Raw genomic sequence first — 27,848 nt, forward strand, 5'->3', positions numbered from 1 at the left:
CTAGTTAGACATTGATTAGTATTTGATGCTTTCCCTTTTCCTCCAGTGATATCTGGAATGCAGGGCAAATGCCCTGTGTTGGGGCAAAAATCAGCTCAAACCCCCAGCCAGGATAACAAACCCCTGGAGAACCTATAGTGATAACTGAGCAACCTGCAGGAGCCAACCAGATATAAAGTCTTGCTACAAGAAAAACTGAGGAATGCTTGTTCACCAAGAATCTTCATACATGTCAATCCTGCATCTCCTCAGTGGTGTCCCCATCTGGTTTTATCACTAACAGCTTTCCACCAGTGCCCCTTTGAGTGTGGGGCAGGAACAAAGAGCCAACTGTGATCACAGAAGAGTTAAATAGGCCATTTCCTTGCCTGCCAGAGGCTTCCTACAACCTGGACACTTGGCACCAGACCCTGAGCTGCCTCTTTCATTCAGTCACTGGGCATTAGCCATACCTGCAGCTTGTAGATCTTAGCAGTATCCCATAGTAATGCTCCTCCCTGGGGAGTATCTGGGTCAGATGGGATCACAAACCACCTGGGTAAGCCAAATAAATGTTTGAATTTACGAAGAGGGGAATGAGCAGTGCTGTGGAATTCACAGTTCTTCCATACAATTGAAGCAAAACATTTCCAGGTCTACCCCCTAAAGAACAAACAAGCAGCAATTCTGGAGAGCACAGACCTAAAGCTTTGAACCATCTGTGGATTTACAGGTGAGTCTGTGGTGAACTGTGTGTGGTACTTTGGAAGACAAAACAGAGACCTTGCTGAAAGCAGCAAATACCTGGATGCCTCAGTTCTAGATACACTGTGGAAATTGAAAAGGAAGGTCAGCCTGTGGGGGAGTAAGTCCATTGGTAGGTTTAATAAGATCAGCTTTTTTTCCAGTCTTTTTTTTTTATGAAAAGAATGACAATATGCCACTGAAATTCTGCAGAGTCCCAACTGTAAGTGGAAAAGGGTAGTCAGCTGGTGGGAAAGAAACCTGCTCTGAAGACCTTTCAGACAAGTGCTCCAACAGGAACTCAAATCAGCTCTGGTGTCTGGGGCATTAACTACTGCACCTACCTGGCTGCAGTAGCAGCTAGCCACTTAAAAGCAAATTATTTCACAAAAAAATATCATTCCCAAATAGGTAAATATAGATATCAAACATACCTGTTTATCTAAAGCACCCATAGGAGGAAGTAGGACCTTTCCCTGTAAGTCTTCTTACACTAAATGCCTTTTTGTCCCCAAGAGCTGCCTCGCCTCTAACAACTGTCACCTCCTTCCATGCCAACCCCCCTCACAACACCTGCAATATGTGCCTTTCACCATATGCATGTTGCACAGCAACATAAAATGAAGTCCAGCCAGCAAATTAAGACTGAAGGCTTCTTAAAAGCTGACTCTGACACTGGAAGTCTTGATTTATTAGTGATTTATGCTATGCTGTGGAAAGAGTTCAGTAGTTTCAAGGTCTTCTATAGTTTCTTTAGTCAAAGGCTTGACTGTGAGCAGATACTCTAAGATTAGTATTTGCTCACTAGAGGGTCAAATATGGTTACAATAGGGATAAAAGTGTGTGTTTTGTTTGCTCTTTTGTTATTCAAGATGAAGCACAGCATGTCCAATTGCTCAAGTGTTTGCTAGTGTTGTGTTGTTGATGATGTTCAGGTAAGTTGTGCTCCAGCTACAACTGTACCCTTCCTATTGTGATACTCAAGACAGCCAGTTTGACACATCATTATTGGAAAAAATTATATTTTGGAAGAACTCACTACAGAAGGTGACAGAATTCCAAAAATCAAATTACATGAAAATATACATCGCCATTTTCTTTGTACATTAGGTGAGGAAAACTCTGAAGTAGATAGAAGGCAAAGCAGATGAAGGGCCACAGAAAAGAGTAAAGGAGGGAAACTATTTTTAATACCAAACCCAGAAGTTAGTCATTTGAAAGCCTACAATGTGCATGCTTGAACTCAACCTTGAGAAAAAACAAGCCTCCCCCCAACACACCCCACCCCACAAACAGGCAATGAAAAAGGCAAACCAAAAATTTCACCCATAAAAAGCAGCTCATTCCTATTTTGGACTAACTTAGTCAACCAAACTTCCAAGTCAAAGCATTCAAGTCCTTGGAAGTTAAAAATCCATCAGGCTGCTCAAGGGTGCTCCATGGCCAGTTTTATTGCTATACCAAATTCAAGAAGGATGAGTAATTGAGTTTAAAAAAGGGGTGGGAAGAAAAAAAGCACCTTTGAGACTACAAAGGTCATCATAAAAGAAGACACAAGTAATTGATAGCAAATCCTTTCAGGGTTTAATTAGGAAAATTGTAAGTTCTGATGGAGGAAATAAAAAGGGACCACATTTCCAAAAACCCCCCAAAAAAGAGATACTAAACTTTAATAAGCAAGAAATTTTAATTAAGCCTCGGTGGGTCAAACGAAAATTAAAGTGGGAGGAAAAAAAAACCAAAACCAAAAAAACCAACTTGGTTTTGACATGCTTCACAAGTTGCTGTTCTTTTTAACTCAGGAAACAATGAATAGGGAGAGAAAAAACCTGCTAAAATCTTTAGAATTTACACAATTCTATCCCTAACTACAGACAGCATTATTTGGTACAATGTGTATTTGTGGATGTACATGAACAGTATATATATTATCCGGATCATGTTGTGCTATGTACACATCTTTACAATTCTTCCTGAAGGTTAAAGCAGTTCATTAGATTTCAAAATGCGTAATCATCTTGTGTTGGCACTTGTTAGGCTCTTGTCAGCATTGATAACTGGCATGTTTTATTGCAGCCCAGTTCCAGCCAGTGTTTGCCAACTTGTAACAACAGAAGTCCAGCAATAGGTGGGTAGAGTGCAGGAAAAAAAACAGTGCCATGTTTCTCAATTGGAGACCTGCAAAGAAATCACAGGTATTAAAATAAAACCCCTCCTCACCCTCAATTATTTTCAAGATGTTAATTAGTTTTTCAAGCTCAGGAAGATAACTATTACTTGTTCAAGAGCTTCACATACCTCTGAACAGAAGATGGATAAATCCAAACTCATCACCTGAGAAAGACTGGAGTTAGTTCAGCACACTGTGTATCCAAGCTCAATTATCAGACTTTCTGGCTCCTGTAACTCGTGTTGCTTGTCGAGTGCGCAGCTTGTAAAGCTTTGATTATTCACACACAGGGCTAAACACAGCAGATTTATCACTGAAAAGGCTGTGCATTACTTACTGGGAAAGGTGGGTACAAATTGTACAGCAGTGCTCTGCAAGCACCGACACCACAGCCCCCTGTAACACTGGGATGGTTTGAAACCAGCTGTGGCCCCTTCTCATCCAATTCCCTGCCCATCGCTCGCTTGGGAGGAGTCACCAGACTTAGAAAAGCTTTTGCCTTCCAGAAAAGCAACACAGCCAATTACTTAAAATATTTGTCAAGAGCATTGTTTCACTATAGCTAAGTTGAACATGGCAACAGAGCTGAGGTTAGTTAAGGATACTCTGGAGTGTTACTCACAGTTATTCCTTTTCTCCAAGACAGGAAAAAAAAAAGTCAGCAGCATTAACAATTTTTGCACTCCAGTTACAGGCAGTTGTACAAGACTTTCTGTTCCTTTGCTTAGTCTTTTGATCAATATTAAGCATTTTTCATGCTTAATCCATACTGGACAGAGTTCCTTTCAATCCAAGCATTTCTGCAAAGAGGGACTGCAGAACTAATTTGTCACAGATGGAGCCTTCCCTCAACCCCCCCGTGTTTACAAAAGGGTAAGAAAGGAACTCTCTCCTGTACAACTGTGATTAGAAAAAACCTACCCGGCTGAAGAATGTAGTAAGCTGCTCTGGTTCAGTCTGAACTACAAACAGTGCCATATTTCTGTCCCTGTGAATTATGTATGTTATAGGCAACCAGTAAATATGTATTTGGGGTTTGCCAGCCAAATGGGTCAGAGCAGTTTATTTGCCAAACCAACCATTAAGAAAAGGCAGCTTCAACATGAAGTTCTGTTTTGCTTTGAAAAGCAAGAGTGGCAAATTATTACCTCATGGAGGAAGTTTTTCCTTGGCATACCCAAGACAAAGTGACCAAAGGCCAGGGATTTAAGGGCCATGCCTTAATACAGAGCTTTCTATGAGAGGTTATTAAAAAAAAAAAAAGCCCCATTAAAACCGAGACGGGATTGTGTAAATTTGAGTTAAGTATCTTGAGTCAGAAGCTCTTTAACAGAGTGGCAAAAAATGCAAATGTCACGTCAGCTACTCTCAGGTCAAAACTTGTCCAAGTTCTCAGATACGCCACAGTTCAGTTTCCAAGCAGAACACAGCTGTTTTTATGAAGTTATTCCCAAGCCTTCTTCACTAAAGATGTTTTTTGGGCTGCTGAAGAGAACACCACCTTTCTTGACATTACTGACTAGTAATATCTGAATTTGATGCTTTCTGCTATGCCAGGAGAGTTTCTGTTAAAACACCCATAGATACCTGAAACAAACCCTTCTCAGTGGCTCCTGACAACCTCACTGAAGTCTCATTTAACTCCTATGTGCAACATGCCACCAACATCTGCAAGATAATCCAAAACTCCTGAGATAGTAAGACTTTCAAGATGCTTTTAAGATTCTAATAAGTGCTCTTCACAATAATGAATATCAAGGAATTGTCACCCCCTTATATTACAGCTCCAGTAACCTCTAAGTGCCATTAATAAAGCAGGATGAATTCCGATAAAGAGAAGTTCAACTTCTGAACAGCACAAACCACAAGAATACAAGAGAAGTTCCCCAATTTTGGCAGAACAGGCTGTCAAGTGCACTTAAGTTCTTTTAGTCTTTAGTACTGCATACAGGCAAAGAGTTCCACCGAGATCATGCAGCTGAGAAGAAAGGTATGGGGGTTTCTTTTTGCTTTTGAGGGGGAGAAAAATAGTTCAGCAACACTTAAGCAGGAAATCCTCAACTCAGGTAACTGACTTGTCTTGAGAAGGATACTTACCCTGAAAAAAGTGAAGCTACTAGCTGCTGAATAAGTGTCACTCAAAAGCAGTTTCTTGGCTTTTTCTTACACAGCGGGCAACTTTTCTTTTAAATTCTCCATTTCTGTCTTCTCTCCATTCTTTCTGTAATTGAATAGACAGCTTTCAGATGTCAGTCCTACAACAAGGAGTTGTACAAGTTCTAGGAAGACTTTTGTTTATGTTTTCAGACATTAGCCATCTAGTCAACACCTAAATTTGCTTATAATCATTGAGCTCCTCACTGAAAACCTGTGATATTCAGGACTTTTGAAAGTTTACTCTGGGTTTCTGTGCCAGCTGCTTACAAGACAGTGAGGATGTTAATTTTCCCCTTGGATTTTAGGCACACTCAAGACTAACCTAGTGGCTTACCAGTATTTCACACTGTTTGTGCTAAAATCTATTTGCTTCAGCCTGCATAGTAGCAGCAAACTCAACCCGTAGACCACAAGCTGTTGTTAGGTGTTAGAGATAGTATCTTTAACTGCAGCGGTGAAAAAGGTACACAGGTACTGTGGAGCCAGCAGTTACTCTGAGATTTTTGTTAAGACAGTTTCAGTTCCTTCAATCTAGCCAGGACACTCCAGGACAGAAATACAGAAGTCACAGTATCTAGAAGAGGCACAGCAGTGTCCTTGGAAAGCAAACACCTCCTGGTTAGATATGGCTGTAAGATACTGGCTCTGTGAGAAAGACCTTAGGAGAATAATCAGCTCACCTACAGGGCTGCTCCCTGTGACAGGGATCTGATTTCAGAACTGCAGAGATGAAGAGCCAAGATAAAGATGAGCAGGAAGATAGGTAAGAGGGAAGTGAACCCAGAGATGCACACATCAAGGTATCACAAAAACCTACATGAGAAAGTGCAGCCAGTTTTTTTTTGTGCCAGGCTCACAAGGAGCTCAGATGAAAGCACAGGAGCATCAGGTGTAGTTAAGATTGATGTGCTGGGTACTGCCTTCCAGTCAGAAGTGGTGGGGGAAATATAAAGAACCCCTGATTTCATCAAGTTCCACAGTTCTTAGTTTCTGATACAAGCAATATACTCTTACTGCAGGGGTGAGGGAAGGGGTCAAAACCCCCCACATTGTTTCACCTGATGCAATCTAGCACACAACACCTTTTCACCCCCAATTGGAGTGAAGGTTGTAGTTCATTTGAATGATAAATAGCATATCCCAACATTCATCACCTCCAAGCTCACTTAAACAATCAGCACACTGGAGAGCCCAGCATGTCTTAACTTTCCTATTAAAGCACAAATAAGGCTACTAATTAGTTTGTTCTTTTTCAGCAATTCATGCAGCAAACATTTGGTTCCTTGGACTGGGACATAGGACAGCTTACACAAGATGGCTTAAAGCCAAGAAAAGCCTTGAATTTGTGCCCTCTTGAGCTTCAGAGCCTTAGTTTTTGTTTCTACTTTTTCTATTTGTAGTTCTATGAATTGTTCAGATTTGAATAGCAGGCAAAGTTTCCAATCTGACAGCTGAATCTCCAAAAATGTAATTTTAGGTCATTAACTGTTCTATTTGCTTTTCAAAATATCTATTCAGGTTCCTGATGCTTATTTTTCTCCCACTCCAAGATACAGTAATCCAACAAGTATAGTTCATTTTTTCTGAAGGCAAGTATATCCCCTGCTCCTATAATCTTGTGAATTGCCTGTAACATCTTATTCACTAGACTCACTTAAAAGCAGAAACTACTGACAGCAGACAAAAAGTATCTTACAGTAACTGCCAAATTTTATTGCTGTGGTTAACACAGGAGCTTCTGATTCTTCATTACACTGAGTATGTTTCTTGCTAATATGAAGAGATCTACAGTCCAGCAGGAGAAGCCAACTGCTCCAGCAGCACTTCAAAAGTTCCTTGAAACATGTAATGCCACAGTCAAAAATAGTTTCTAGCATACAAGGTGATACCTCACTACTACCTTCACAGTCAAATCTGGATTTTTTTGTTCTTTCATGCTGGGCTACAAAAAGCTGTTTTTATTTTTGACCTTTATCCTAAGGCAAAATTAATTTTGTGTCTACCTTTCCTAAGGAAAAAAAATCCCCAAAAAATTAAAAACTCACTCCTGAAGTAGTTATCAGAGTGGGGCACAATACAGAAAGTCTGATGTCAAGAAAGTGCCAAGCATAGCTAAAAGCATGTGCTTTCTTCAGGGCTAGGCCAGCTACATTCAACATATGAGTTTGTGAACTCAGGAATTCTAACTGCACTATTAGCATTTTATTAATAACTTGCTCCTCCCAGTGCTCTCAGTAGGAAATGTCCATATTTCCTGGGTAACTGTTTCCACCAGAAACATGACATGAAAAGGGAACGTCCAACATTTAAAAAGGTTAAATGAGGAAATTGTTCACTGCAACTTTTTGTTTTCTGTTTTCTTCCCATTAAATATGTTCCACATGAGTCTGTTCCCATAATGATTTTTCAGGGAGCTCAACCACCTTTGAAAATACAACACAGCAGATCAAAGGCTCCAGGAAACTCCTAAACTCCCACCCACTTCGGGAAGATATAGCTTGGCTGACAGAACAGGTTAACATTCCTTTACAAAACTCTCATCACACAATTCCCATCTCCTTCCTCACTCCCACAGTTAAAAGAGCTAGAACTTCTCTTTTGTGAGAAGACAACATTCACTGCTGAACTGCAATTCAGGAGCATGTCAGTGTTATGTCAGATGAGCAGGGCCTGAAGTCTGTCCCCCTGTGCCTTACCAGAACTGAGACTTTTCCCTCTTCCCACTACAAACATTTCTCAGCCTCACTCTTATATTCTGCTCTAGACACAGCTCTTCTAGAGAGCCAATAGCTGTGTTTATACACACACTGAGCACATGCCATGGTCCAGAACACCGTGCTGCATCAAACACTTGCATCTCACACCTGCAGATTCACCCTGGTCTCTGGCTGCAAATCAGACCATTTTCCTCACTCCAATCTAGTCTGGGACAACCCTCCCTGGTGAGGTGAAGGTCAGATGCCCAGTAAAGCCTTTGAGTACCTTCTCAGAGCACAGAACTACACAGTCAAACCCACTGCTCTAATCCATGGGACAGAAAGACTGCTCCAGAGAAGTGAAAAGAAACTTCCCAAGGCTAATTAGTAGTTTTGTCTGACAACATCACCGTTTTTCCCAACACAATGGTAGCCTTAGCCTGTGATAGAAAAGGTTCTTCCCAAAGTTACTGTTGGCTAAACCAGAAGCAGAACTTGATTGCAAGGTTTCTACATTGAAGACAATTGGCAGACCAACGAAAGCCTTACCGCTGCATCAACATTAGCAGGAGAATCACCATTGGGATCTGCCAGCATAGAAATAACACTAATCATTATAGTTTCCACTGTGTGAATGGGAAGCCAGCGTTCCTCAGGTTTTTCATAGCCATATTTGTCTTCTCCAGGCTCATGAAGAATTGAAATGCAGACATCGCCGTTCTTGTCAACTACAAAATAGAACAAGGCATATTTCAGTCATGAACAACATGCTGGCATTTCTTCAGGACAGTCATGAACTGCTTATTCCAGCTAGTCTGAAATATGTTAGTGAAGACACTTCATAAAGAGGGAAAGTAATTAACTATTGCAGACCTTAAGCTGTAATGAACAGGGCTTGGTGGAAGTCTGGATGTGCCTGGACTCCTGACAGAGAGGGCACATGGGGAGGAAGGACTCAGTCTGACATCATGCTGCAGCTCTCAAGATATTTATTTAGACAGGCTTCCACCACAGCCTTTTCTGTAAGTTCAGCAAACTCGAGTGACTTTTTTCCACAGCAACAGCATCAGCTGGATATTACTGGAACATATTGAAATATGATTTAAACTGCTGGAATTAGAAAGTGCCTGACAAGTACTCTGGTATTTCCAGAGCTGAAACTGACACAGCATTAAAATACTCCCTTGTCCTTTTGATGGGAGCACTGTCTCCTCCCACCTCTCAACATCTAGTTTCTAAAGTTGAAGAACATTTCTCTTTCCCAGTAAAACCATCTTCTGTTTTATTTTACCTTCCCATCCAATCTCCATCAGTCCATAATAAATGAGACATTAGGAGAAGTCTCCTTTAGAGAGACTAAAAGATTTCTTTTCATGCTTCACTAGATGAGGACAACCTTGGGCTTTCTACACTGAACTGCCAAGTCAGTAACAGGAAGATTTAATAATTGAAGGTATAACAAAAGGCAGCTATAGAAGTCAAGTTTTTCCTCAGACTAGAGTTTTGCACTTTGGAAAAAAAATTAAGAAAAAGATCCCTGAACAATTACCAAGAATGCAAGAACCTACTCAGAATAGCTTCTGAAAATACTTAAAGAGTATTTTAACCTGTCAGAGTAGCACTATTAAAAACTCTGCCATTGTTATTAGTTCTCTAAGTGAGGATGGCAAAGTAAAAGCAGGGTTTCATATTTCTAACATGAACAGAAATGTATCTATTTGTCTTCACTTTCTGCATTTTAGTTCTGAACTACAAAAAGAAATTGAAACTTTGACATTTCTTACCATTCGGATGCCAGATTTCTGTGATGAATTTCATTTTTGGCGGCCTCAGTGGGTAGTCTTTTGGAAAAGTAAGATGAGCCTTGAAAACACCACCTTCACTGGGGAATCAAAAATATCTTAGTAGAGTTTCTTGTAAGCTTAAGCCGAAGATCGGAACTTACTGATGTTCTAAGTTTACACTTTAGACAATTTAACATCATGTTGGTAATTAACAGTATCAACACTTCCATATGCAATGTAAAGAGTTTCTACATTCAAAAGATCCTTTTATAAGATACTGCCAGTTCCCCAACATGATCTTTTTTAGATCTAGGAAGATGTTCCAGAGGGGAAAAACCATGGGGGTGGGGGAAAAAAAAAAAAAAAATCAAAAAACTGCCAAGGAATTTACCATCTGGAATCACAACTTACATTTTTCCCTCCCAGTACATTTATTAACAGGAAAAAAAAAGGTATTGCCAATAACTGCCTTTCTCAAGTCCAGTCCAGCAGACACCCATTTTCCTCTGCTAAGAGGCCTCAATCCTAATTCTGTGGTCTCATCTGCAGCAGTGAGCCCCAGGGAAAAACTGCAGAAAGCTCTGGCTGTGTGTAGAGCATTAAATGTAAAAAGACTTCCAATGCCACCTTTTCAACACTAAGCTAAAGTGACTCAGGCATGACAGTGAGGTGTTCTGCATTAGTTACCCACTCAACTGGAAAACAATAATAAACAAGAGACATCCAGGTTTTATGTGGAGTTACAGGCCAGGAATAATATCTTTTGAAAAATGTGAAGGCCTGTATTAGATGGAAAGGTTTACAGATGGAATACTTTGCTAATGTCAATAATATTTGTCCTACTACTGTCATTTCTTCTAACTGAAGGCTGTAACAAAATTTGGAAAGGCAGAACAAAGTGGAATATAAACCTCCAAAGAAGATGGCATGAGATGCACGCTGTGACAAGCTACTCCTCAGCAGGCACACAGACAAAACAACTGGTAAAGAAAACTGTTCAGTGCAATTTTTTTTTCTGTATTTGTAAGAGTAGGAGTTAATAAAGTGCACTGGCTACTGAGAAAAATAACATGTTTTACCAGCATTTACCAAAGGGGTGCAGCTCCAGCAAGTGTCTCAAAAAAAAAAACAAACCCAAAACAAAAAACAAAAGCAAAACCAAGCCAAAGAAACAAACAAAATAACAACCCCAAAAAGGACTGCCTTTAAGTAACTTGGCTCTTTGAATTAGCTGAGAGGATCTGAACCCACAGCATTTATTTTTCACAAGTTTTAAAAACAGCAGGCAGTTTCCAAAGAATACTTCATCCCAACAGAGGTAAGAATTCCAGAAACACTATTTTAACACCCATAATGTCAAGACCAAGGAGAACCAGATTGTATTTGTTGATAGCTGCAAACCAGTCAAACCCTTTCTTTCAAACTGCAAAAGTCCTTTCTTTTTCTTTAAAGAAGTAGATCCTAAAGCTACTAGGTTCTAGGGCATCCCTGGTTGCCCCATATCAACTGCTTATAAATACAGGTTTTAAAGTGGATATACATTAGATAACAGTTAATGAAATACAGCTGTCAATAAAGGTGTTATATGTAGTAGATATAATTCGCGCCATTTCTAATATGATATATGCAATATTGAATATTTGTTAGAGTATACACGTTTGTATTAGGATTCCCCCCCACCCTCGCCGGTGAGACTGGGTGTATATTGGAAACTGATTTACAAATAAGAAGGTAAGGCTCGCCAGGAGATGAGCCGTGTCTGGGGAGATAAGGGAACCCCAGGTGCTGATCATCGCGTGAACGACCCGAGATGGATCTCATGGAAATCCTCAGGCAGATACATGTGAATTCCTGTTAAATTTCATCAAGGGATTCAACAAACTCGGGACACTGAATTGTTCTCCCTCATCACCAAAAAAGAAAATCTTATTAACATATGGACTCTGAATAGAAGAAAAGACTGATTGCTGAAATCTTGGCCCCAGGAGGAATTTTCCCTATAAAAACCGCTTGGGCCAGGATGAAGGTGTGTGGGCATAGAAGAAAACCTCTGCTGAACCTGAATTCTTGTTGCCCACCCAGGGCCAACCCCGGGCTCGTCTCCGTTTTCCTTTCTAGATAGAATTAGGTTGCAAAATAAATATTTATTTTATTTTTTCATATTAATTTGGCTGGACAAATTTTCATTTATAACAAAGGGAAATCAATGCCATTTTTAGCAATATTCCTGATAAAAGTTTCTGTCAGTAGAGTAATGCACTAAGAATAAATGAAGTGGGATCAGGAACAAGATGGATGTTTGAAAATTAAGTTAATTAAGTTAAACTATTATATATGACCATCCTTATCAAACAGCCCAGGGAAGAAGGGTTCAGTGTAATACTACCCTGAAAAACAGCAACCAAGGACTGGAATAGAAGAGAACTTCTTACCTAAAAGCCTCAAAAAAAGTTCAGGACCCAATAAAAGTGGAGTTAAAAAAAACACTATTGCAACTTTTAACACCTAAGATGACAATCAATTGGAAGCAGCATTTCTTTATTGACACTATTTATAAAATAGCCATGAGAATGTAACAGAACCACAGGACTGTTCAGAAAAGGTCAAAAGAAGTTGGAGAAACCATCTCATGCAAGACATGAGAACCACAGTGCAGTGAGCTTGAGGAAAAGCCAAGCAATTTGATTTCAAATTTTGAAGTCTGCTGACAGACTTCATGCTGCAACCAAAACTGACCCCAAGTAAATGTCACAAGGTTTTTTGTATCAGTAGTTTACTACTGCAACAGCTTAATGAAGAGAACAGAGGTCATCTTCAGGAGTACACTTTAAACTGACCTCTCCTGGGCAGAGAACCTTTTCCCAGAAACTGGAGTAGATCACCCCAAAGTACTCCAGGTCACACCTGGAAGTTCTCCCATCTCAATCTGACAGGATTTGAAGCTAATTCTGTGGACTGCTGCAGTTTCCTCCAACTACATCCCAATTGAATTGAGTATTTTTCTACCATCACACACATGAATTTGTAATGGTTTAACATCAGTTGAACAACAGCCCCCCAGCAGCAACAGCAAGATTTTATCTGCCTTACTTACATATGAAAGAAAACAGAAGCTGCCTCTAAGTGCACCTATTGTCTTTCTTTCCCATAAAGTAAAAAGAGATGAGTGTTGCCTTTTCCCAGGGGAGCAAAGCAGTTTAGAACTTACACACAGCAAATCCAGCTATTCCCACGTATTCTGCTACCAAAAGAAGAGCATTATCTGATTTAGCACAAGGTTTTAGTTAACTTCTATTCACTAGGAGCAAACTAGAAGTAGTAAATCCGAGTTCATTCAAGTTTCTGTAGAAGTATTAGTACTTACTATAGTGTATCTGGAGGACCAATAATAAGGACTTCCCATCGATAAAGATCATTGTCATCTATTAAGCCCGCTGAAAAGCCTTCCACTGGATTTTTGTTGAGCTCTGTGTAGGAAAAAGAATTTAAGAGAACTTTAGGTGTCTGTAGTACACATTTGCTGGTTTTGCTGCTGGTCCACACATGACCAAAAAACCCCACGATGCTTGGTGCTTTCTCATGGCCTGAGTGAGTGCCCTCAGCTCCCCCACCACAAACACTTCTGCCAGAGCTGGGACCGTGTCTGACCCTAAAACTCTGAGTGTCATGTGAGCAGAAAGGCCAGAACAACACACAACTATGGGACATGGTCTCCTAAACTAGATACCAACCAGCGTTTAGGTCAGGAAACAGGTTTTCTAATAATACAAGAGCTTTACAAGAAAAGAGCCAGCTTAAGTCTGTCTTTAACTCTAGAAAATGTTAACAGAAGACCAAAGTCACATTACGTTTTTACTTAAAAGCAACACTCTATTTTGTTTAAAGGATTTTTCTTTCAGACTCAAAACATTTGAGACCTGTGCCAGTGAATTTTGGAGATAATTATTTACTATATTTTGAACTAGTAGAAGAGAACATAGAAGACGCTCTGGTATGGAGCTGTGTGTTTTTATTTCTTCCTTTTGCTTCATCATTTTTTCCATCAGAGACAAGCTATAGAGCATTCTAAGTGTATAGGCTACTTCATACAGTTACTACCAGACAGAGGCTTCTCTGGAAATATCTACACACAAGTAAGTCACAGCTAGGTCTAAACTCCACTGAACTTGTGTTTTCAGCCTGCTCCAGGAAAACAAAAACCCTGTAACATGTGAAATTAAACACTTCAAATAAGTTTTGCCTATAATCCAGTGGTGGGGGTAGGAAGGTGAGAACATCTATTAACTGACAGCTTCAGGTCAGAAATGACATTAAATGCCATATTTATACCAAATTCTTCATCCAGCATTTCCAACAGTACATACAGGTCTTGGGTACTTAGGAAGGGGGAAGTTATTCCTTCAATTGGTCATTAACTTCCAGATTAAATTAAGAATGGTAGTTATTGTGGAAAAAAACCACAAAAACAACCAACCATACTTATTTTATAATCAGTTAGACTCTATGCAGTCCTCCTTATTCTGCTCCACAGCACAGTCTACATATTCCCATTTTGTAAAACTAAAAGCCGTAAGACTTAAGTTCAGGGGGGCCTTATAATGCCCTCAGGCACATGCAGAACTTTAAGTGAGAACCTTGTACCTTGCTGGACAAAATGCTGCCATTGAGTCCAAACCAAATTGCCCATAAGATTGCAATCACTGGTGGCCAGTTAAGTTCTGCACTATTTGAAGTGTGGCTGAAAAAGGCAAGAAGAATCAATTCAAGCCCTACACAGAGGAGTCTAAATCCACACAGAGAAAACAAAGTGCTCAGCTCACCTGAAGGACACCAAGACCCTGAAAAGGGAGACAGCAGGAATATCAACTTTAGTCATTACTAATTTAGTCAAACTTATCCACAAAGATGACTCAATTCTAAAACCCCAAGGAACATATTGAAAGGGGTTTTCCCAGGAGCTACTCAGAAGGGTGTAATCAGGAGGTAAGGTCAGCCACCCAACCCCCAAGGTGCAAGACAAAGATTTGGGTACTGAGCCCAATCATGTTTTCTCCAGACAATGCCTCTAAGAAAAGGCACCATCACAGGCTCTCTAACCAAGATGCAAACCTCAAACCCAAAAGCTACAGCATGGCCATGCCTGCTCTAAGCAAATCAGTTTTCAGACTCTGGCATCTATAAAACTTTGTGGAAACAGCTGCACAAGCTTTAGTAAGTATTTAATCTTAGCTGAAAAGGTAGATAGTCTAGGTGAGCCTCTCACATTAAAAGAGTTGCATCAGTCTCTTACTACCTCCTTAATACAAACATTTCTTCAGCATGGTCTATTAAAAGTTCCACCACCTCAGCAGTTGAATATAACCTGCTTTTTCAGGAAAGATCTCATTTTAAAAATTGCCTATTGTTTGTGAAAAAAGCCATCTCTGCTCAGGACATTTACATCTTCATTTCAGATATTATTAATACTGTAATACAGAATACCCACTGTAGTAGCTACAGAAGTCAGAATTCAAATAACAGGTTCTACTATCACAACTAAGACTTTGAAACTTGAATTTAAGCCTGTGAAACGCAAGTCCCATCATTTCTGCATTTCCACAGAGAAGAAAGGATTTGTGCAGAGCTATGTGTGAACTGCTGTAACTCAAACTACTCACATTTAGCTTCTTTATTGTTTGCAAGTTATCACTGCTCACTGATAAGACTTTAAAGACTGCCAGAAATTAAGACTGAAAAACTTCAAAATGTTTCTATTTAAATATGCCACATTATTTCCAAAGCCAATATACACATTTTCTTCTCTATTTCTTAATGTGTGCTGTTTCAATTTCTTTCAACATCTGTCTCAGCCTCAAACAACTTTATTCCTAAGTAGTTCAAAACATTTTTTGTGTATTTATTCCCAAAGAGAGACAGCTCTTACACTCCGACTCTCACCTAGGACCATGTAGCACTATATGGTCTTGCAATAGCAAGAGAACTTGGGAGAAGGAGTAAGATTCCTGGATGCCAACTCCTTTAATGCAGAACATCTGCAAACTGTATGAAAGGGACAATCATTAACAAAAATCTTCAGTTAAAGCAGCTAAAGACGACTGCTTAGTGGATGTTGCCTATAAAGCAAATGAGCATATCACTTTTTTTACAGGAGGTGCCATCAGTCTCAGCTTGTGAAAAGGTTATTTTCCTTCCATGACAGCAGCGTTGAAGCACAGCTCAAACAGCTACTGATTGCAGAAACACTCTTAGGAAAAACAATTAATATAAGCTCATACACCTTCTCCACAAGAGGTATGCAGAATTACCAACAGCAATTTAAAAATGAGCTTTTCCATCCAGATTATTTATGTTAAACTAAACAACATGGCTGGCAGGCAGACAAAAAAGGAAGTCTCAGGAAAGTTCTGCACTGAGACATGAAAAGCATCATCCTTGGCTGCTTTACCATGGACAGCCAGTAGCTGTTACTCATTAAAACCTGCAAACAAGGGCCCAAGGTTTGTTTGGCTTTGTTTTTTTCCCCTGGATATAGTGAGTGTTTTACCAGACAAGTCAACCAGTAGTATCGCCTGTTTCTTGCCTCTCCCTTCACTAGCTGAGCCGCACAGAGTAGTGAAACCCCTGGAGCTAAACCCCAAAGGAGCAGCAATGCAGGCAGGCACAAAAGGACCACACACACGCGGCTCAGTGACACAGGGCTGCTGCCAGGCTGGTGTCACTGCCCACCGCACAAGTGACACTGACACTGCTCCCATGGCAGGGGACAGACACCTGCTCCCTGCGCCTGCCAGTCCCCAGCAGCCACAGCATTAACTGCTTGCAGCCTGAACAGCAGCTTTCCTAGACAAACATGTGGGTAAAGCAAAGAATTCAGCTCCCTTGTCCAGGCAGGGAGAGGGGAACAAGCTCTTAGTGCAGGCCCACTACAAAGCCCTGCTGAAGAACTGCCCTAAAAGTCCTGGAAAAGCAGAGAAGCCAGACGCCTATGAAGAATTGTATCCTTCTACGTTATTTTTCCAACAGCTTTACTTTGAGATTTCTTGTTCAGATGAAGATATGCTGTACTTTTTAAACATAAATGAGTACATTACCATATTTCCATCATGTCCATGCCTAATTAAATGCCATTTACTTGCAAATACTATATATTACAGTCTGTAGTTTAGCATTTCTGACAATATTTTTTGAATTTCTGATTATTTAATATAATAGGCATTTTTCTACCCAGCAAAAGAAAACAAAAATCCAAACATAGTCACACTCAGTCTAGAAGCAGTTTCAGGTAGAGCCCTTTGCAGACCAAGCAGCAGCTAACAGCTAAAGCAGCACACACCTGGACAGCTGCCAAGCAGCAACATACTTGGAACAGAATCCAGTGTCTGCTTATAAATTAGACATTCAGTTCCTTTAATCCCAGCCTTGAACCTGGGATTAAATCCAATACCTGATTTGGGAGGTGAGGAAGCCTAAAGGCCCATAATCCAACAGAGTGTTTAAATCCAGAACAGATTTTAAAGCCCTATGGCTCCCTTTCCACATGATCTGCCACACAACACACTGTCTGTCCCTTTAGCTCTTACTAAAGCAGAACTTAGTTCCCATTGCCTTAAACTTGAGCCAACACAGTACCACGGGCTGCACTTCCAGTTTCAGTGTTTAGTTTACATCAAGCTACTGATGTTCCCACACTCACTGAAACTGCCTTTATATAAGCCAAGAGGCTTCACCAATCCCAGAGCAAAACAGCATCAACAGAAATGACTAAGCAGAAGGAGGCCCATAGCTCCCTAGAACAGCTATGTACGGCATCCAAACTTTTCAGCCTGACATCTCACCCGCACAGCCGCTGCATATGAACTCTTTCAGTATTTTAAGCTACATTACAGTACAAAGCTTTAAAAATATGAGCTCCTATACTTTTTAATAGCAGCATCTTTAGTAAATTACACAGTGTTTGAGTTTTGTGCAGACAGTGAATAGAATACAACACAAAACCGGACTAGGGAGCCCAAGTCCTGGCTGAGGCTTCTGGATAAACCATCCAGCTGATTTACACAGCTCTCACAGCAAGCAGGCCATACCAGCACTTAATATCTGCTGCACCTTAGACTTGTGTTGTCTCAGCACCAGTCCAGGAGCTTCCAACAACTGTTCACACTGAAAATCCTCATTATAGACTCTTCTCTGTACCCCACACTGTGACTTCCATATAGTCCTATTACTTCTCTTAAGTCAGTTACAATTTCCAAAACTTTCCCCCCTGCAAGATCCAGATGTACATCTCGGATTCTAGAGAATCAGGGCTGAGATTATGATAAAGTAACATGATCTCTGTGTGGAGATGTATGCCTCAAGCTCTCCAATTTTATCTGCTTTCCTCGTGTTCTCCCTAGCTGCACAAGCTCCCCCAAGAAGTTCAGACTAAATGTAGCACCAAATATGCACACACTCCTGATAGCCACTGTGGGAGTGACAAATAGACAACACTTAAAACGGAACAGATTAAGTCTCTGAAGGACATAGAAATTATTTTGAAGGGAGACTAAAGTAGTCAAGAGAAACCTGTCTTTAGCAGAGAGTCTACCAATCATTTCAGTAGAAGCTTTAGGTTTAGCCTGGCAACTAATTAATTTCCAGTGCTCCACACATCACTCCTTAATAAGGGCAGCATTTCAGGCTTCTACAAATCAAATTCTGAGCTCAAAAAATTTGTAAGAAGGGTTACACAACAACAGGCAAGCTGCATCTCAGTGCAGTGCTACACACCTTTGTGTACTGCTTCACTTGCCATCTCCTCAGCTATACCTGTGAAGTCTTCCTTAGCTTTGCACAGAAAAGCAGATTTTAGAAGGACAGAGGACAAGGCTAGAGGTTTCTTGTTTGATTTTTGATTTTATTCCCAGTCAAATTCCTAACCATGGACATAGTTCAGCTCTGCAAACAAATGGAGAGCAGCACTAACCTAAAGTTCCTAAAACTGCCACGACAGGTATGAGGATTAAGGTACCAGAGAAACTTGAGTAAATGGAGATGGGGATTACTTTACAAGTAAGATATCCCATTATTATATAATTAAGCTAAAAATTGAGTTTATTGATTCTGTATATTCTGTAGCTCCACAGTCATAAGAGTCATAGCATGCCTGGACACAGATAATTGAAAGTTCAGATTAGTTATTCAGTGGAAAACTGAGTCTTAACACATCAACCAGGAACTTGCAGGTTTTTGGTACTGCCTTGGTTCTTAACGAGCTTCCCATAATCCCTTAAAACCATGGAGGTGGACATCAGTAGACACTGTCAATGCTCCTTTACATTTCTCTCTCACAGGTCTCAAAACCAGCTCTTCGATAGTCTCAACTAGAACAAGATACCCAGCAACTGATCTAACCTGGCAACCCAGTTTACCCAGCCCACGGTCTGTTCCCATGCACCATTTCACCTGAGAATCCTAAAGACAGGCAAGAACAGTCACAACCTATTTTGAGGCATTTCCTTTCTGCAGCACTCTCCACACACAGACCCTTCTGTGTACACACACTCAAACCAATCCTTTTCCAACATCCCACACTACAGAAGGAAGGTCTGCTTTCCCCTCCCTCAATGCATTTGCCAATAAGCAAGTATCTAAACTTAAGTTACTGTGGGCCACATTTTGCCTACTGAACCACAAATCTTTTCTTTCAAAACAAATTACTTTCCTGTCCAAATCACTGGAAATACAAACATACTCATCTAATGAAAACCTTTGAAAGCCATAGTGTTGTTTGAAGTTTTGAGAGTTATGCTTCCAGAATTAAGTTCAACAGTAAATTCAGAATATATGTTCAAATTACCATGAGCCATGTCATTTTGGTAGAAATGGGAGAACAGTGCTAGGTAAAGGGTTTCCTGAACAGCCTTCTTTGACTAGACTGCTAGAAGCATGCTGTGTATCACATCAGACCAGAAACCAGCAATACACTACCCAGGTTAAAATGGAGGTTGAGTAAGGTCTGTTAAAAGACCACAGCAAAATCACTCCCAGTAAGTTTTGAATTTTGAGGGGAAGCGTTATGAGGAAGGGAAAAACAAAGATAGTAAAAAGACTTGGAAGAACCCTGATTCAGAAACCCACATGTAAAAGGAAGCAATTATGACATCAAGGAATATTCAGTGCTTTGCCCGTACAGCAAACTGCAGAACAGAGCCACATTCATCTGTCACACTCAGTGTAACAGAAATGCCACCTCCACTTTACCTCTTAAGAGCGGAAACAGGCATCAAGCATGGAGGACAGACAAGTACTCATTGGGTATCTGCATCTGTCTGCATTTGAGACGGTCACCCTCGGCAGCATTGAAGAGATCTTATCAGGGTAAGCAGTTTGAGACACCATGATTATCTCATCCTGAAGCAGGTGTCAAAAACAGGTCAGATGAATCACACTCTACACACACTTACTTCTGTCACTGCAAAGAGACTTCAAGTTTCAGATGCCTACTGTACACAACTGCTGGAATCTGGAAAGACAGGTGTTATCCTAGGTGCCATTAATGTAGCTGAATTTACCATGGACAGGAGAAGCTGATAAACTTCTTAAAAGCTAATTACCACTAGACTAAAGCTATGAAAAAAAAATCCATGCAAATATCTTCTGAGTAGTCACATACACATTAATCATGAAACAGCACTACTGCACAGAGCCAAGGGTTCTAAGATGTGTAGGGCTCATAGACAAAAACAGAACAACATTAGAAATCCACTGAAAAGGCTCTATACCATGTCTATGCCACAGGGAGACATTAACATCTAAGGAGATGTTAACATCTAAGTTGTTGTGCAAGTCAAGGACAATTTTCCAGCTTGTTTTCTCTCCTGCTTATAATATGAATAACAGGCTTGCATATCCTAACTTGAGCCACATTGTTATTGAGAATTGTTTTAAGACATTCCTTTAAATGACTCCTGACAGCACCACCTTCTACATCAGCACCAAATGCCAGCCAGCTAAAAAAACAGCCAGCTTGACCTATGAGGTGTATGATGACAGCACAGAAATACATTTCCCTTAACAATCCACACACAAAGAGACTGTATGTGAAAACATTTACAGAGAGTTTCTGTCAAAAAGTCTTTATTATTACTCTAAACCTGTGCAAAAACTGCTAACATTTATGTCCAGGAGAGCAGATATTTTTATGGAACCCCCATTTCAATTAGATTGCTATACTTAGTGTTCTTACAAGGTCTGGATATCTGATCTCTGCTCCAGCTGATATGCCTTGGACTTGAGAGTAGGAAAGAAAAGCAAGTATGAACATTTACACTTGCAGGATGGCCTAAAGCTCAAGCCTACTAGAGACTTTACTGAGTGAAAGATCTCATCAAGACTGAAAGATGGGCACACACCACTGAAAACTGAAGCACAGAGCAGGTGCAGCTGGGTGACAGCAAAGGCCTGCACGTGAAGTGCTGCCCTGATTCTGCTCCCATACACTGGAACAAAAAGTGTACAGGAGAGTTTCAGGAGTCACATGCCTTCTTCCTCACACAACCCACCTGCTCTCCTTTCTCCAGGCACCCAAGTCTGCACACTCATTTCAGTATTTGGTTAGTTCTTGCTTTCAGAATAGCAGCCACCCTTCAGATAGATCCGCTTCATTAGAACCCCATCTCTATGCTAGGAACAAACTGTTGTATTTTACATCAAAACAGAAGTTGATTAAACACACTACAGGAAGAAAACTGAGCAGAATGCCTACTTGAGGCAAGCAAGTATCACCTACAAAGGTCACTTATTTTCAAACTGTTTAACATAGGGCTTTAGGGGAACTAAAAACCAACTTGTACCAACTACAGAAGGGACCAAGTAATCCTACATTAGTTGAATATGCACATATTGTTCTGTCTTGCACTAAAAAATAGTTTCAACACTATACAGAAAAGTCAAGGCAGAATCACCTACAATTACATGTGGTTTATCCTGAAGACCATTCACTCTCCTTGATTTATCCTTATCAGTTTCTCTTAAACAAACACATATATATAGCAAAATGATAAATCCTTAGTTTACAGTTCTGCAGCAAATAATACTGAAGTAGGTATCAGTATCAATCACACAAGTCATTTTAGTTGGTTTTGCATGATTTAACATCTCCAAATGAAGCTTTTACCAACAAAGCAAAAATTCTAATGAAAGTATTTTCTCAAATGGTATGAATTTTGCTCCTTACTTCACAGGATCTCTAGCACTGTTCTCCCATTCCACTATTCTCAAACAAAACAGGAATAAATAATTCTACTGCCAGATCCAGATATGCCCTTACTGTGGTGTAACTTACAATACCTTGTTTGGGGGGAGCAGAGAAGCAAAGAACTCCGAGCTCATGGTAAGTTTGGCTCTTTCCCTGAAAGATTAGTAAACTGACCTAGGCAGAGCCAAGGCAGTGACTCCTTGATGAGGCAGGTTATTGCTTCATCCTGTTTAAGCAAGTGGTTGAGTCATCAAGCCCTTCCATTCTTAGTTTAGCCAAACCTCACTTTCCAAAACTGCCAGCACCCCTGAAATTTTGCTGGTGGTGCTGTTATAAATATTCTTTCCTCTGAAGATGCAAAGTTCAGACTATTTCTACAAGAGAACCATTTGGAAAACTAACACGTAGCAGGCAAAGTTCACCATTAGTCACATTTATCATGTTATTTACAGTGCAACTGAAATTCAGGCTGCTTGTGCTGTTGTAGTGATTGGAGTCTGAGCAAGGCCTGTGTTTTGGCAATGATACTGTCTATAAAGTCAGCTTGAGAAAGGCAGCTTTGATAATTCTGTCAGTACAACCTCAAAGAATCAGGATTATCTCATCTGCTGTAACAGGGCCCTATGCTGTCAGGGGGATAAGGTGACTGCCACACACATGCTGTACCTAAGTACACCAAAAAGCAACAGACCAAAAAAATTGATGGTTATCTAAAAACATGAGTCTTCTAAAAACAATATGGAGCAGTGCCTATAATTTCAGGACCAATTAAAATGCTAAATTTTACATATGCAGGACCTTGAAGTCCTAATTATTTGGGATAATACAGAGTATTACTGCCTATATGAACAGACCTTCACAAAGGAGATACCAGGCAATTTAGTACCAAAGTAATACCTCACATCAGTGCCTCTCAAATTATTATCTTGCAGACAAACTTACTATAAGCCAGTGCTTAACTGTAAACAAAGATGTCTTATACACCAGCCACCTCAGAAATATGCAGCATCTCAGCTTTGATGTATGGTTTTCATTTTGCAATTCCCTCTCCATTCACTACTCAAATCGATTTTTTTTAAAAGTTGTATCTAATTGCCAAAAATTCACCTAGCTCAACATTACCCAGTAAGAGTTTTCTGCAGAAGTAAAAATTGTTCAACTGTCACATTAAGTATTTAATACAGTTCTCCAACTTGCTAGTTTTTAATTAGACATTTCTGCTTTGAAATAGAAGCTATACACACTTTAAACTGAAATAATGCCATGTTTCTCACGTTTAAGAAAAGCATTAGAGTGGCTTTTTCTGTATCCTAAATTGGGAGATTATTTACAGCCCAGCTCAACTTCAGCCAACAAAGGCATGGTTATTCCCATTTCCAGTGCTCCATGTTTATGTTACAGAGAACTTGCACTTCTAGTTCCACCGTGCGCTGCTGATTTAACTGCATCCTCCCTATGTGATTTTGCTGGTTGAACTAGACAAGTCTGCCTACTCTAAAGTCAGCAAGAATTTGGCAGAAAGATGAAATAGAAGTATTCAGAGACATACCTCAGTCTGTAAAACCTTGGGCTCGACAGCTCTGGAGACTGGAAGAGAAGCCTTACACCCTGTTGTCTGCATCTCTTTTTAAAGAACATAAAGTTTTGGGGCTGTAAAAAGAACAGTTTATCCTCCACCAGCTCCCCTGAGGGGTGAACTCTGCTAACCCAGTGCTACACTGATCTACATACTTGCCAGAGACTTTTTTTTTTTTAAGTTCAGGGGCACTTTTTTTTCGTGTAGTTTTTCCTGCACTCTGCCTGGAAGAAATGGACAGATCATAGCTTCTATTTCACATTATTATCAAGCCACAAAGTGCCGCTCTCCTCCACAAAAAAAAAAAAAAAAAAAAAAAATCCACCAAACCAAAAACAAACCCCCAAAATAAAAAATCCAAAAACCAATAAAAAACCAAACCCCACCAACCAAAAAAGTAAGAATAAATATGTTTGAATTTTAAACTATTTCCAGAAGCTGCTACTGCTTACAATTAAGTTGATTTGGGAGGGAACCACATTTAATTTGACAGATATCCATAGATAGCTGATCCTCCAGCTCTAGTTAGTCCACCCTTTTTAAATGGCTTTGATATTAAGAGATCCCAACTCATCACTTCCTTAAGACTTAAAAAAAAACAAAAAACCCAAACCCATAAAAACTACCAGAAGTTCTTATTACTTTGAATTGTTCTTATGCCTAAATGGGGGTGAGCACATGTCACTATAAAAACAGCTACTACACTTAGTCCCTGGGGATCAGGCTCAGTATTTCATTAGCAAAGGCACTGTGAAGCCACATAGAATTTGGGAGATTAAAAAATAACCCACATGTAACTTGAAGTTATATTTTGTGACTGTCATTGAATGTCCCTTCTCTCTGAGCATTATCAGCATCCAGAACATGCCACTGAAGCACACAAGCATGTTGTACATGGTGCTGTGGTACCAGCTCCCTGATCAAGTTACAAGCCAGCTCTTTGAGAAAAAAAAAAAGAAATAAAATAAACAGAAGTCTGTCTTCATACACTCACTGGAGCAACTTCAGGCTGTCAAGTTTTGCTCTATTTGGTAAGGCCCATTGTTTTACATCTCACTGACAGCCAACAGCCTCATCAGTTGACCTATACTTTGACAAAGTACTCAGGAATTAAAACAGCTCATTAAAGTGCTCCATGCCAGACACCTTTCCCCATAATTAAGAACCAAAGCATATGGGGGACCAACAGGTAGCCACTCTGAGAACTACTGTTTAACATTCCTCTCTCTTCCTGACATTGTTTTTACTTCTGGACATTGAAAAGAGATATCCAGGGTCTCACCATTAAAAAAAATTATATATTCCTCTACTGCTCCATCATTGTATAGGTTTCAGATCCTCACTTCAATCTCCCTTCATTTCTGGATGTCTTCAAATCTGTCATTATTGAAGCACTACTGAATGACCTAGAGCAATTTAAACTAGCTTAGAGCACATAACTCATATCAACTATTTACTGTTCTCCAAAACCCAACCACCAGGTACAAGTCCATGACTCACCACACCTGATGTAGGCAAAAGCTGCATGGAGCAGAGAGACTGAATATCAGTCCCACCAGGGCAAATGCCACCAGACTGGTGGCTTTTGGTTTGAGGTAGAAGAAACAATGTGGGTAGTAACAAAGGGACACATTGGAGCAGACGAGTCTTGGAAGACAGTGAGCAGTAGGGAAGGAAAATCATGAAGCTCAACCTCTACACGCTAAGACTTCAAGCAGCCCGACACCACAAAAACCAGTGTCAGTCCATTGCCAGCTCAGTTCAGATGTCACACAGAAAATAGTTTCTTCCATACATGGTAACTTTCTCAGGTCAATTATTCCACGTAAGACTTTTGAAGAGTTCAAGACTCTTCTTCAATGCTCGCCATACTTCATGCACACCCAAAGTCACTTTTAATCTGGTTTCAATTTCTTTTAGTACATGTAAAGGGATACCAAAGGTATTGGTATTACTTAAAACATAAAACCCCCAGAATAGCTGTATGATGTAAGAAAACTGCTGCAGTCAGTACAGCTGAATCAGTAATAGGGGCAACTAGAAAAGTTCCCCAGTTTTTACCAGTACACATAAAGCCTTCAGATTAGAGTGAGCAGAAAATTAAACAGAAGTTAACCCTAGATCTAGTGGTCTAACAAATGTACTTAGATATCCAGTCTGTGCTTACACAAGGCCTTAAGATCTCACAAGACAAAAAAATCCAAACAAATAAACAAAAACAACACCACAGAAGCTGAATGCTTACTATCAAGATACTTCAACCAAATGTCCAACTTTCTTTTGTGGAGCACAATTACTGAATTAAAAGATAAATTCCAGACAGCTGAACAACTATTCTAGGTTACCAAATGCTTTTTTTTATCAAGTTAGAAAGCAACTATTCTACACTGTTTCCCTTTAGGTATCATATATAGGAGAGAGAAGCTTCACATCAGATCCAGTCTGGAGCTCCTGCAGTAAGCCCATACCGAGGCATTATTAGCTTATCTGAACGTGCAGACACCTCACTGGATGTCACTAATAACTTCAGCAGTTACCAGGGCATTAACAGGTGCATGCTGATGTTCAGGACCAAGGCCACAGTATGCGATTTTAGCCACAGTACAAGATTTTTTTTTTTTTTAAGACCTTCACGTTAAAGGGGTAAAAGGTTCTGCACTAGTAGTCAACGATATTGAAGTTTCTCAAACTGATCATCAACCGAGGCCAGAAAACAGTGCTGGAGATGCACAAACACATCATCCAGCTCGCTATACTCGGTTATGCAACCTCATGTCTTTACTGCTAACAATGCTGCTTTCCACCCTTAGGCTTCCAACGACATTAACTGAAGTTTCGGGCCAAAATTCTCCTCCGGGAATTCCTGTGCCACCCAGTGACCCTGTCCCTTTGTATGGCTACTCGGCCAACTCCAGCCAGTTTTGCAATTGCCCGAGTTTAGGTACACCTGGCACACATTTCCTTAACTGGGTACGAAGCAATTTTTACGTAAGGGACGAAAAAGGCGACCCCAGTCTCCCAAGGTACCGTGCAGAACCGTGCGCTTCCTCGAGTGGATCGCCGTATCCCGGCCCAGCAGGCAGAGGATGCGGCGAACATGTGCAAGTGGGGGAGGGAGGAAGGGAGCGCTGCCGGCTCGTTTCCCTTTAAGTGTGGCAGCGCACACATGGAGCCGCATTGTGCGGCCCCGCGCATGCGGGGCCCCTCGGCGGGGCCGGGCCGGGCCAGCTCGGCCGCCCGCCCGGGGACAAAGGGAGGGGGCGCGGCGACACCGAGCCCGTCGGACACCCCGATGACACCCCGCTCCCCTCCGCCGCCGGCCGGCCGCGGCGGCCAGGCCGAGTCCGGCCCCCAGGCCGGTGCCCAACTCCTCCTCCCCCGCGCCCGTCCCGCCCTCTCGCCCCCGGCGGACCCCCCACCCCTCTCCCCGCGGGTCCCCCCGCAGCGGTCCCACCCGCTCCCCCGCCCGCAGCCGCTGCTGCCCGGTCATGTCCCCTCCGCCGGTGCCTGCGGAGCCCCCGCCGCTCCTCCTGACAACAAAGGGGCCAGCGGCCTCCCGCTCCCGGGCACGGGAGGTGAGGGGGAGCCGGCGAGGGGAGGCGGGACGAGGGTACCGCAGGTCCCCGCGGGAAGGGGTGCGAGTGCGGGGAGTCAGCCTGGGCCCAGAGCGCCTCGTTCCGGGGGTGGGGGAACAATCCTTCCTCCGCTTCTTTCCGGCCCCTCAGAAACACCCCCAAACATCAGCCCGCACGCATCCCCCGCGCTGCGGGACGAGCTCCGGCTCGGCTCTCCCCCCGCCCCAGGCAGACGGGACCGCAGGGGAGGGGACGAGGAGTCCTGCAGGCTTGGTGCCGGGGGGCTGGGGGGTGCCGACAAGCGCGGCCGGTGCCACCCCGCGCTCCCCCGGCGGGACGGGCACAGCCGAGGGGACGCTCCCGCACCGTGCCGGCCCCGCTCCCCTCCCCCGGCTCCCCTGGCAGCAGTCGCCGGTCGGGCTCCCCCTCCCCCGCTCGGCCTAGTTCCCTCGGCTCCCGGCTGGGCACAGCACGGCGAGGGGGGGCCGTAATCTCCCCTTCCCCCTCACACACACACGCACTCCCGCCCGCCCCCTCCCCGAGCCGGCGCCCCTTCCTTCCCCCGCTGCGGGCCGCGGCCCCTCCGAGGCCGCCCGGCCGCTGCTCCCCCGCGGCGGATCACCCGCCGCTCTCCCTTCCTTCCTCCGCCGCCGGCCCAGGTACCTGCTAGTTGTCTCCGCAGTAGCAAGGCGGACTGGAGCTCCGTCATTCTCCCCCGCTCTGCCCGGGGAGGGAGTCCCAGCGGCGGCGGGGACGGCGCGGCTCCTGGCGCTGCGAGAGGTGGCGGCGAGCGTCCCTCAGCCCGTCCGCTCCGCGCCCGCCGGGGGTCTGGCTCGGCGCCGGCCGCCACAGCACGCAGGGTCCCGGGCAGGGCAGCGCGGCCGTGGCTCCGAGCCGCCCTCCGCCTCCTGCTCCGAGCCCTCAGCGCCGCC

At 42.2% G+C, this 27,848-nt stretch overlaps 1 protein-coding gene across 4 annotated transcripts; it reads right to left on the reverse strand.

Moving 5' to 3' along the window:
* Positions 1 to 1,728: 1,728 nt before the first annotated feature.
* On the reverse strand, positions 1,729 to 27,848 carry UBE2G1 (ubiquitin conjugating enzyme E2 G1). Of its 4 annotated transcripts, XR_014949582.1 has the most exons (7): positions 27,580 to 27,848; positions 12,895 to 12,997; positions 9,531 to 9,628; positions 8,296 to 8,474; positions 4,991 to 5,114; positions 3,022 to 3,057; positions 1,729 to 2,901 (listed from the first exon to the last, which is right to left on the reverse strand). XR_014949582.1 is itself a non-coding variant. In XM_077787483.2 (6 exons), exons 2-5 carry the CDS (start codon positions 12,950 to 12,952, stop codon positions 5,028 to 5,030), a joined length of 417 nt encoding a protein of 138 aa, XP_077643609.1. In that variant the 5' UTR covers positions 12,953 to 12,997; positions 27,580 to 27,848; the 3' UTR covers positions 1,729 to 2,901; positions 4,991 to 5,027. The 4 variants fall into 4 exon arrangements, 3 of the variants coding, with proteins under 3 accessions (XP_077643609.1, XP_021406562.1, XP_085413685.1); XM_077787483.2 differs by lacking the exon at positions 3,022 to 3,057 and having other exon boundaries at positions 9,531 to 9,623; XM_021550887.4 differs by lacking the exon at positions 3,022 to 3,057.

This window comes from Lonchura striata, chromosome 19 (genome assembly GCF_050655825.1).
Source record: "Lonchura striata isolate lonStrDom1 chromosome 19, ASM5065582v1, whole genome shotgun sequence".
NCBI lineage: Eukaryota > Metazoa > Chordata > Aves > Passeriformes > Estrildidae > Lonchura > Lonchura striata.